The 12,933-nt window shown below is 35.8% G+C and overlaps 1 protein-coding gene across 2 annotated transcripts in view; it reads left to right on the forward strand.

The window, feature by feature from the left end:
- Positions 1-12,933, forward strand: part of npr1b (natriuretic peptide receptor 1b) — a 40,834-nt gene that overhangs the window by 415 nt on the left and 27,486 nt on the right. For both annotated transcript variants that reach the window (XM_060870376.1, XM_060870377.1), the window contains exons 2-4: positions 1,012-1,803; positions 9,851-10,038; positions 11,084-11,197. In XM_060870376.1, coding sequence (XP_060726359.1) covers positions 1,038-1,803; positions 9,851-10,038; positions 11,084-11,197 — 1,068 coding nt within the window. In that variant the 5' untranslated portion in view covers positions 1,012-1,037. The remainder of the gene's footprint in view (positions 1-1,011; positions 1,804-9,850; positions 10,039-11,083; positions 11,198-12,933) is intronic.

Raw genomic sequence — 12,933 nt, forward strand, 5'->3', positions numbered from 1 at the left:
TTTTAGAAAATTTCTACATTTACTTGTAAATATGTCCAGCAACTCTTTGACTATTACAGAATATTTGTTCTTGTACTGGATTCAAACCAATATAATCCTTTTACATGAATTACTGACTCACTGCAAAACTATATGTATCTCTCTCTTTATAGATAGATAGATAGATAGATAGATAGATAGATAGATAGATAGATAGATAGATAGAGATAAATATATTCCAGATTCCTTTTGTAATACAAGAGTAAGTTAGCTTGTTATTTCACAAAAATGTATTCTTCACAGTAAATAAATATGTAATGAGGTAGTCAACCTGGGATCAGCAGTGAATAATAAGGTTAATAAATAAGGACTTGGGATCAGCAGTGAATAAATGGTTAATTTGTGTTTACTTTTTTTTATCATGAATAATTATTAAGGGCTCAGTTTACACATCTGTCTTAACATCTGTTGACACAAGTGGTGTGCAGAGATTGTAATTTTTTTTTCACCTCAAATGTTTGAAAAGAGTCTCTAGCCATTGATTTTTGATTGGATTTCTGGACTACCAGTGTTGCCAGATTTGCTTCACAACCCTTACTAAAATTCAAAAGAAATATTCTATATTTCAAAAATCTACAGTTTTAAATGATTTATCTGATTTAATAGCAGATATAGCAGATAGCAGATGTAGTGTCGCTTTTGCTTACCTAATCACTTGATCAAATTGTCTATGTATAGAGGAAATTTAAATAAAGCAAGCAAAAACATAGCAAATTCCACATTCCATTTATTCTTATCTTATTTAAAACTTTCTTCCCATTTAATTAAATTTTCCTATTTATACATAGTTGTTAAGTGAGGATTGAGACTCCTATTCAAACATAATTCAAATACTTTTCAAATTCAAATACTTTTAGCATATTTTATGAAATTCTTATGAGATGTAGTAATTATCCCCTCCTTGCTGTGTGTGTTTGTGTGTGTGTGTGTGTGTGTGTGTGTGTGTGTGTGTGTGTGTGTTTGTGTGTACAGTGTTTCAGGCTCTTAAGTGAGGAACCATGAGGCTTTTGTGCTGGTTAGAGGGAGGCAGACTTTCTGTAGCAGCATTGCTGCTGCTTCTGCTTTGCTGTCCTTCTGTGTCTATCTATCCCAGATCCTCTCATCCCCACAAGCCAAACAAACACATGCACAATCAGGAAAACATTACATTGGCTGTTATTCTGCCTAAGAACAATACCTCATACCCATGGGCCTGGCCACGTGTCGGACCTGCCCTACTGCGTGCAATAGCACTCATCAATGCTGACTCTTCGCTGCTGCCTGGGTACAGACTGCGCCATGTCTTTAATAACAGTGAGAATGCCGAGGGTATTTGCTCTGAGTCTGTTGCTCCACTAATGGCTGTTGATCTGAAGTTCACTTATGAGCCATGGGCTTTCATTGGCCCAGGCTGCGACTACACAGCCTCTCCTGTGGGCCTCTTCACCACACACTGGGGTCTACCCATGATCACAGCAGGGGCACCAGCAATAGGCTTCTTCATCCGTGCCGGGGTCTACACCTCCATAACTAACACAGGCCCCACTCACAAAAAGTTGGGTGAGTTTGGCCTTCATGTGTGTAGGCAATTTGGCTGGATCCAGCATGCCCTGTTGATGTTTGAAGACAGCAAAATGAGTGAGCGTGAGTGCTATTTTGCCATTGAGGGGCTTTACATGGAGTTGCATGATGCCAACATCACCACAGAGGACCTTGTGTTTGAGGAGGACAGCGGGCCCATCAACTACTCTGAACATCTGCATAGGATAAAAGAAGAGGGCAGAGGTGAGTGTCTTAATTTTTTGACTTCTGTAGCAGCAGATGTACTCTCTTGTTAACTTCTTAATGTCTACACAGTTCATTATGAATGGCATGTCTCAACTGTATATATATTAAGTATTAACCTGGTACATGGATGGATTCATATTTAGTCAATCAATCTAATGGCTTGTGACAAAACCGAAATGTATTTGTTCTTCCGATATTTTCCTAAATATTTTTATTTGTTTTGTACATCCTATTTCTTTAGAAGAATATTTATGTCCTAGTCTGTTATCTGTTATATAATTACTGACCTGTTTTGTTAATAGGTAACATAGATAGAAAACTATAAAGCAGTGTTTACTGCTTTACAGTGAATGATAGCGCTTTACCCACAACTCCTCCATGGGTCAATTATGATCAGGAGAGAGAGAGAATTACAGTGGAAAAGAATGGACAAAGTTTGTACAGCATTTTATCCTTGATCATAAAACTGAGTATAATTAATAATTAGAAAATACAGTTTAGTTTTAGCATTGGCTTATAGATTTAGCTTTGGATATCTTGCAATCATATACATAATAGTCTTCTGTAGTTTTATAAAAAATAAGGGTCTTAGAAAACATTGTACAATGCACATATCCTTTCAATATATGTAACAGTTGTTTATGTTAATGAGTGCAATCTCACTTTTTTTGTTTTTATGTGCTGGGACCTCCAGTTTCCTCCAAAAATGGCAGTAGGTGGAGTGACTAAATTAAATTGCCCCTAGACGTGAATGTGGGTGTAGCCAAGCCATTGTGTGTTACACTACAGGTCCACCACAACCTTAAGCTAAATAAAGTGTTTACTGAACCTTATTGTCATTCATTCATTAGCATTGATCCAGTAACTTCAAAGAACTGTTCAGTAACTATAATGAAAATAAAAGTATGTGAAATGTATTTAGTTACAAGAATACATAGTATTTAAAGACTGCTTTAGTAAAAGACTAAAGGTCTTGTGAATCTTTTTTTAAAGACCTTTTCAAAGAAACTTAGATTTCTTAATTGACAAAATAATTCCCTTATCTTTTTTATCATAATTATAACTATTGTATTTTGTAATACAGAATGAGTAGCACAGAACATCATTCATTCATTTTCTACCGCTTATCCGAACTATCTCGAGTCACGGGGAGCCTGTACCTATCTCAGGCTTCATCGGGTATCAAGGCAGGATACACCCTGGACGGAGTGCCAACCCATCGCAGGGCACACACACACTATCATTCACTCATGCAATCACACACTACAGACAATCAACCTACCATGCATGTCTTTGGACTGGGGGAGGAACCGGAGTACCCGGAGGAAACCCCAGAGGCACGGGGAGAACATGCAAACTCCACACATACACAAGGCGGAGGTGGGAATCGAACCCCCAACCCTGGAGGTGTGAGGCGAATGTGATAACCACTAAGCCACTGTGCCCCCCTTAGCACAGAACACCTCTCAGCAAATTCTGTAAGGATGCCAGATCCACAAGGTCAAAAGACAAAATAGAGAACAATAGACCACACACTCAAAGAACAGTAAAAAAAAAAAAAAAAAAAAAAAAAAAAAAAACAGTAACCACATTCTGCATAACCAGCAGGTTTTCAGTCAGATAAAGCAGTCAGATGTATGTCCATAAAATGGTGGAATCCTGGAATTATTTAAATTAATTCTCGGAATTCTTGGAATTAAAACCAATATTGCCGAGAATGAATGAATGAATGAATGAATGAATGAATGGATGAATTAAAATTATGTGTTCGATTTTGAATCAGTGGATTCTTTTGAATGCTTCAAATGATATCACTCTTCCATTTATTCACAATTCTATAATGAAAGTTTTTTTTTTTACATTTTATATATTTAAACCTTACAATTTATACATTAAGTATTATTTCAAAATGTTGAACAGTTAAACATAATGCACATCAGTGAAACCAACCTTTAAGTATTTCTCAATACAGTACTGTATTTACAATAAGAAGAGGGTGCTATTTAAGGCCATCATGAGAAGACCCTGCCCTGCTCCAGATGGTACCAAAACTCCAAAAATGTACAGTCATGCATAAAAACCTTTAAAAACAAAACCTTAACTACCCTCACAGCCCATTTCGGTTTCACTCCTTTGTTGTTTTCATCCCTTTGTTAGCTAGAGTCAAAACTGTCTAAGCTAGCAGGGGGCTTAGCTTAAAAAGCCTTGTCATTCTGCTAGGATCATGTAGCTACCAAAGCTGGTTTCAGAAAAAGCTACATGAATAATTTGCTCTTGTGTGGCTTTGAACAGTGATTTAGACTCACGGTATCTTAAGTATGTATCCTACTGAATCAGAGTTAATGTGTCCAATAATAGAGACTTAAGCACTTTTGTACACCGCTCTGGATAATGGTGTCTGCCAAATGATGTAAATGTAAATGCTTACATATGTGAACTTTAGATGGTGTATTAGATTTATAACCCAACAAGAGGATTTTTAATGATGACTTTGTAACTTTTATTCAGTTCCCAAAAGAATATAAAAATATCCACTCAACCTTTATGATGAGAGGTCACCGTATAAGGAAGTACAGCACATTGTATCAGATCCATCGGCATTTCCTGTGAAAACAGACTTTGTCATTTGCCAAATTTATTCCTTTTTCATGAACATTTACTTTATGCTGTGAGGACAGAGGTCTACCTGTAATACAGCTGTACCCGTTTTATAATAATTCTATAGTTTAGCGAATGACCACCTTGAAATTGACCACAGGCAAATAATGAACCTGCCATAATAAACAAAGAAACAAACAAATATTTAGTTTGTTTTTTATACACTATTTTACAAAATGTGATGTACTCTATAAAACATACAAGCAGTGCAACAGAAATTTATGTGCATGTCTACATGGGGTTTATACTAATTAATGGAGACATCTGATTATCTTCAGATGAATTTATATGGAATAATAAGGTCTTAAAATAAGTTGTCCCAGCCACATAAAGTGCATCTATGCAACCTAGTGCAAACAGTGTGAGACAAAATACAGTCTAAACAGGCAATATAAAACAACACACTACAGGACAAATACAAAAAATAGTGCTGAATAGTGCAAAAATATAGGAATCTAAGCAAGAGGTTTCTTTTTAAACTACACTTAATGTACATATATATAATAGCAGACATTTATTGATGTATTGAAAAGTGGTGTGCAAAGTTTATTTGACTGAATGTGCAAAACAGCATGTGCAAAGATAGCAAAAAACAGTGTGCAAAACAGCAAATAAACAGATCAGTGCAATCCCCACAGTTGAGTTTGTGTGTATGTGTGTGTGGATTTGTGGAGGTAGCAGGTGAAGTTCTCTGCCAGATGAACACCAAGAAATCTGGTGCTCTTGGTAATCTCTACAAATTATCTGTTGATGTTGAGCCGAGAGTGGTTGCTCTGTGCTCTCCTGAAGTCAACAACCAACTCTTAGTTTGTCAACGTTCATAGACAGGTTGTTGACTCTACACCAGGCAGTTAGCTGTTGCACCTCCTCTCTGTAGGCTGACTCATAGCTTTGTTGATAAGCTGCACCACTACATTGTACACACTATTGTAACAATAGTAGAAAATGGTCTTATATCACTTGAATGTATTGCTGTGGAAAGTACTAATCAGATGAAATCTGTTAAAAGAGCTGTCTTTACTGTATGAAACTAGGTTGTTAGACAGTTACTTCCGTCAGTAAAAATGTCAGCATGGGGATTTCCCATTGCACTTAGTGCCTGAATCAGCTAACTATTAAGTAATGATAAATATTTGTATTCCATTCTTTCACAGGATTAGTGTTTCAGGCAGCAGGTCAATCAGTCATGCTTGAAGCATGTAATGAGCACTTAATTCTCATTCAGGCTTAGCTAGAGATTTCCAGCATGTCAGTATAGTAGTCTAGATGTGAAATTATATTTTGCACGCATATAATTTAAACATCTCACAATCAACAATATAATCTACAATTTCAAGTTACATTATAAATACAGTACTCATCCACTTATTAGGTGGGGAACTTCACTCCATTTTACTGAAGTTCTACCGAATTAGCTTTTAATTGCAACACTGCACAACACAAGTCTTGGCCTAATAACCCTTTGACTCTATGAGATGTCTTGATTTGGTTTTCTTGGGAATCATGCCATTGCAGATGACACTCTCTTTGTATGTAATTTCAGTACCTGCCATCACCATGGTTTTAAAAGGGAGGAGCACCCATGCTGAACTAAACTGGCCACAGCACTATGCTAAGCGTTCCACTGCGTGATGCTTACAGATGTCCAATCCATCTGGCCTTAGTTAAAAATTAAGCTGGACTTGTGAAAACCATGGAGACAGAAAGGAGAACAATAGACATTGCTCTAATTAACAGTGAAGAAGGGGGAAGATTTGCATGAATAGCCATGCACATTACACATATAAGTCCCTGCTAGAGTTGGAATGCGCTGATGAGAGCAAATCTGCTGAACTGCCTGTACTGGACAAAACAGGTGGTGAAACAGTTACTGCCCTCATATATCATGATTGAGATTGCTCCCTCCTCTTAGTGCTTAAATAAGCAAATTGTTCCTTCATGGCCATTCTCTATTGATCTGCTGGACAGCAAATGTTTCAGTTATGCCTGAATTTCATTCCTCTTGTTTAGCAGATCAGTTGAGACAAGTTCATGGAATCCCCTTCAAGCTCATTCAGTCCAAGCTGGAAATTTCCACCATTTCAGTTTCTGTTGGGCTTGGCATGAGAATTTTCTTCAAAAGATAGAAAAGTGTGTTTTAAGTAACAGAATTACAAGAATTATAATAATAATAATATATAATAATAGTTGTTTTATATCAAAGGTTCTATATTCAAAGGTTTTATATCAAAGATTGCTTGATATGCAATAAAAACTGCAGACCCTAATACTTCTACACTCAAAGTTTGAGTGCATAACTGCATTTAAGCTCAAGTCAATGCATTTGGTGTTACGTAATAACAGAAAGAAGTGCTAAGGTCTTTTTGGGTTTAACTGAAATCTAAAATAACACTTTATACAGAGATAACAGTCATGTGAATAAATATTACAGTGTAGGTATACAATCTGGCCACTGCCTTGTCGTATCAGAAACTAAAATAACTGGACAGTGGTACAAGTGACAAAATAGCAATCAAGACACACTGCACCTAAGCTCCAAGTGAGCATGTGATTTGCTAATGTGAGTGTGAAAATAGCATCAGACTGTTCAGACTCTGGAACACTTGTTAGTGGAGAAGTTAATGAGTTGTGTCTGGGCAAAAAGGTGCATGTGTGCGTGGTGGAGTTTGAGAGTATGAGAATAATATATAAATATATATACAATTTTTAAATGTATAAAAATTGAAAAGCTTCTGTACCTTTTTTCAGACAGCAGGAGGATGCAGATGAAAAGTGTGTTTTTGAGGAATGTGTTGGTTCATCCACATTGCTGTTGGCTTGTCTGTGATGAATTCTGATGATCATCTTAGCTGTCCTCACTTTCTCTTCCCTCCACATTTTGTGGTCCGAGATAGTACAATTCCAAAAATAGGCAGTGATGCGGCTGCTCAGGATGCTACAATAGTCTCTCTGTAGAACATCGTCAGGATGAAGGGTGGGAGATGGGCTTTCCTCAGCCATCATAGAAAGCAGAGGCACTGCTGGGCTTTCTTGGTGATAGACCTTGTATTGCGTGACTAGGTGAGATTCCTTTCCAGGTGATTTGGTAGTAGTAGTAGAAGTAGTTATAATAGTAGTAGTATTGATATAAGCTTAAGATGTGTCTGTCATTTGCTTCTTTATGTCATGTTTTTATTATTTGCTTCTTGTTGAAAGCTTTAAGAAGCATACTTACAGTAGCTTGCTGCGTGCTTTTTAGTTTGGTTTCTAAAAGCTTTAGTACACTAATTGACTCAGTTTCCAGGAAATCTTTGCTAGATTACTGAAAGGGGTTGAACATTGCTTTGCTATTACTCATTTGCTTTTTATTAGGTATAAAATTGACATGTAGGTCTAATAAGTCTGTTTCTATTTTCATTTTGCCAGCTGTCAGTGTTTTTGTGTGAGACAGTGTGTGAGACAGTATGTGAGACAGTGTGTGAGACAGTGTGTGAGACAGAGAGAGAATTCTCATTCATTCATTATTCTTAAAAAAAAATCATAGAGTCATTTTTATTGTTTGCTGCTAACTGCTTTAGATATGGTTGTGTCTTGAATCAACTGTTTCAGCTGTGGTGCTGAGCAAAACATTTTGAGATAATGGTACAGCTCACTTGAAAGTTTATTATTCTTTCTTTCTTTCTTTCTTTCTTTCTTTCTTTCTTTCTTTCTTTCTTTCTTTAAAAGAAAAACAGGCAATAATCTAGGAGCAGTTTAGATCTCTGAATAATATCACAAATATTAGAGGTCAGGAATCATTTCTGTGCTGTTCAAATCTAAACATTTTATCCGTACACATAATTTAGGCACAAGGGGATATTTGGTCTTCTGCTTTCATCTTTTGTGTGTAAATAGTGCATGTTAATAGATCAGCAGTACAGCCTGAAATAAATGACAAGCTAATCATCAGAAGCGATTTTTTCTTTGACGCACAAATTCATGTTACTCTTGGGCATGCACACATTCATGCAGACACACAGACCACAGATTCCAACATAATATTGTTAAGATAACATATTTTTCTTGCTCTTTGCTGAGGTAATCTCATTAGTTTATTGAACAGTCAGGCAGTGCTAGGAAATTGGGCCAAATAGGTACCATCTCCAATGCATATAAAATGTTTAAGCACTCCTGTTGGAAAAAATAAACCAAGATAAATCAAGTCAGAACTTTTCACCCTCAATATGAAATTACAACATATAAAAAGTAATTACCAATCCGAAACATTTTAGGGAAAAATAAAAAAATTAAAAATGACAATAACCTTGTTGCATAGGTGTGCACACCCTTCTATTATTGTGGTGTGGCCGTGTTTTAAATGAACCAATCACTTTCAATTTGCTGATAATCTGTAGCTGTCTTCAATTAAATTATTCTCAGTAGCCTTAACATTGTAGCTTTTTCAATAGGATTATCTTTTTGGTTATCTTCTGAAGCTCTGATCCACAATGAGCTTTCAAATCATACATGGTGTCTCAAATGTTAAGATAGTTATCCATGCAAGTTATCAATCAGGAGAGAGGTATAAATAATTCTAAACATTAGGTGTAGCATGGAACACTGTAAAAGCCATCATCAACAAATGCAGAAAATGGAGCAACACAATCAGCTCACAAAGAACAGGATGTCCCCCCAAAATATATTTTTTAAAAGGGCTGCTTGCAAGGTTTAACCTACAGCAAGGTTTAAGGAGCTTCAGCAATATCAGACAAATACTAATTACTCTCTGCATGTGACAACAATCTCTCATTTTCTTTACATGTCTGGGCTATAGGGTAGGGTGGCTAGCCGGAAACCCTTTCTCACAAAAACATCTTAATTATATCACCCCAAATCATGTGCCAAAATCTGATATAGGCTAATGGGACCAATTCTAAAAGATATAATTATAAACTCCAAAAGTTTTGTTTGTTTAAAAAAAAAAGCACATCACTAACACACCCTATATAGTATATGGTGGTGGCACCATCATGCTTTAGGGCAACTTTTCTTTAACCATAACTGGTGCTTTAATCAAGTTGGAGGGAATTATGACTTGCTACAAATATGACTAGCTACAAATGTTTGTAAGATGATGATGAAAAGGACTTTCATCTTTTAGCAAGATAAAACCCCAAAGCATATATTCAGATAGAGAACAGGATTGCTTATCCAAGGGAAAGTTATTGTAAGACCTAACCAGAGCCCAGACCTGTATCCAAATAAAAATGTGTGCAGTGTCCCGAAGCACGCTGTCCATTGGAGATGCCCTTACAATCTGATGGACCTGATGGAACTTTTTTTGGAAAGATTGGGAATATGTTACAAATCCATAATTGCTGACAATATTTTGTGTTTAATAATCTGTATTCTATCCATTTTTTTGTAGTGGTGTTTGTATGCTGTACTCCGGATATCTTTCGCCAACTAATGGTGAACTTTCGTAAGGCAAATCTTCCTCAAGAGGAATTTGCCTTCATTTACATTGATGTTTTTGGAAGGACTGTGGCATCACAACCTGCCCGACCTTGGGCCAGAGGAGACGCTGATGATGACATTGCAAGAGAAGCATACCAAGTAAGCTTGAGGAGAAACATCATAGGGGAGATACAGTACAATGTGCCTGCACAGAATTAAAACATGTTAATATGTTTTTATTAAGATTAAATAAAAAAAAATATTAAGATAAAAACATATCAACAGGTGACAAAGAGAGGAGAAAGATAGATTAAGATCAGAAGAAAAATTTAATTATTTTACAAACCAAATGTGGTTTTGTGTGTGTGTGTGTGTGTGTGCATGCATGCATGTTTGTGTGTGAGCATGTGTATTCAGGCTTTCCAGCAATCCTGAATACACACATACTATAGTATGCTGATTTCCTCTATAAAACTCAGTGTAAAAAGCCTGAAAATACACAATGCACAAAAATAAACAATGCATAAAAGCCAATGTTGTTAGTAATCTTTGATATATCCAAGACTGTGATAAAAGTAAAAAAAATCCAGTTCTATTTTTATATAAAAAATAAGCTATTTTGTGCATATTTTTATGTAAATTAGTGACAAAAAGTAAAAAAAAAAGTAATCGTTTTGATTAGAACTAAGGTTGATTAACAGATTTATGCAAAGTCAAGAAGCTTTTATTGACATTTCAACCATATATACAGTAGATGTTGCAGTACACAGTGAAATGAGACAATGTTTCTCATTTCTCAAAAAAAATTGAAAAAATATTAATCTGATATATTTTAATAAGTTTAATTTAATGGCTGTAAAAGTTGAATACATAAAATTATAGACCTGGTGAAAAATCTTAAATCCTCTTTCCAAAGTACATGTTGTACGTATAAAGGTTTGTCCCAAAAAATCATTCTTCTAGCTGAAACACAGAAAGCTATGGCCATAAAATGGGGGAAACTATGGATTAATAAGGATTAATATAGCATGCATTCCTCCTGTTCATATGTCTGCTGAATTCCTGCCACCAAATTGTTTACAACAGATGTTTTGAGGATGAAAATATTTTGAAAAAAAAAACAACTTTTTGAAAATCACAAACTTAACAAAAAAATCTTACATGTGACAGTGTTTTATCAGGGTCTCTAATGTTTCTTTTTCAGAGTGTGAAAATCCTGACGTACAGAGAGCCACAGAATCCAGAGTATAAAGACTTTGTCACTGATCTGAAAGTAAATGCAAAGAAGTTGTTCAACTTTACAGTGGAGGACTCTCTGGTAGGTTATGAAAGCTAGGATATGATAGAACTTGTGTCTTTTGTCTGTGTGGGTTTCCTACACATTCTCTGGTTTCCTCCCATCTCTCAAAAGCATACCAGTATGTGGACTGGCAATAGTAACTTGCCTCTATCTATTAATGAGTTTGTGATTGTGTGTGTATGGTGCCTTGCAATATACTAGTGTCCCATCCCAGATGTATTCAAATTCAGATTTATTAGTATAGCGCTTTTAACAATGGACATCGTCTCAAAGCAGATTTACGGAATATTAACATGAAACAAAAAGTTAATATAAAGAATAATATAATAAAAAAATTCAAGATTAATATTAGATATATTGAAATGTGTTTGTATTTATCTTAAATGAACATGCCTGAGGTGACTGAGGTGACTGTAGCAAAGAAAAACTTGCTCGGATAGTAAAGGAAGAAACCTTGAAAGGAACCAGACTCAAAGTTGAACCCATCCTCATTTGGTGACACTGGAGGGTGTGATTATAAATATTGAGTCAAACAAATGTTGTATTGATGAGGATACATCAGGGCGTTGCCCTCAAAGACCACATGTAGTTGGCATCTCCTCTTAGTATGTCCGAATATTTCATGAAGCAGAGTCCAACTGGAGCTGGTAAATCTCTAGATGTCTTAGGATCCTCACATGGTTGGCCTCATCTCAGTGAAGGTCCAAAATCTTTGACACGTTATTCCTGCTGTGTGTCACTGTGTTCCCAGTGTAAACTCAGGATCTTTCATAACCAGAAACTAAAAGTGAGCAAATGAGAGTGAGGGTAATCAAGCATGACTCATCATGCTGACAAATATGAGAAAGGCTGTGACATTTTAAATGACTTATAATTCTATTTATTATGTATGTATGAGACTAAGTGCTAATGGCTTTATTCATTTTCTCTTAAAAATGCAAGGACCTGCAGAACAGCTGAGCATATCTTTATATGTATGCTTAAATATTCAATCAATAGTCCCTACTTTTGGCAGAGCAATATCAACCATCTCTGCTTTTGAGTTATGATTATTTCCTCATGCACTGAAAGTTTAGCCTTTAGCCCTGTGCTAACAGAGTTTGACCTGTGCTTTTATTCTTTTTATACTTAGTTCCACCTTTTTCCATCATTTACAGCTGTAAAGAGAAAAGTTTATATTTTGCTTTTTTTATTTGTCTTAAATGCTTTTTGGGTGATTGATGGGTAGATTAGACAGCTACACTGTAGATAAAAGGATGGGTGGGTAGATGGATAGACATTTTAAAAACAAAGGGGGATTATGTGGAATGGCAATTTCATGCACATATTAATAAACATCTAAAAAACAGCTTGCGGATATCTGTTCCATCCAGTTTCCTTGACTTTAATAATGAAATCTTTAATAAACACAATTTTGCCTCAGTATATATTTACAGTATATTGACATAATCAAAATGTTTTTAAAATCATCACTTATTAGTACAGTTGCAAAGTTTGCTGTCTTTTCATATGCCTGTGCAAAAAGCCAACATGCTAATGGTGTGTATGTGTGCATCCACATCACAACCGTGGTATGCGGCTGGGAAAACTAGTCAAATGGGAGTCACTGGAACAGGTCACTGTACATTCAAATATTCATATGTGGCAAGGTTTAGTTTCTCTGGAGTCTTCTGGACGTTTCTTTAAAATCTGAACTCACTAAAAAGAGAACAAAAACAAAAGGTTACAAATGGTTACATGGCTTTATTACTGAA

Source organism: Tachysurus vachellii, chromosome 5 (assembly GCF_030014155.1).
Source record: "Tachysurus vachellii isolate PV-2020 chromosome 5, HZAU_Pvac_v1, whole genome shotgun sequence".
Lineage (NCBI taxonomy): Eukaryota > Metazoa > Chordata > Actinopteri > Siluriformes > Bagridae > Tachysurus > Tachysurus vachellii.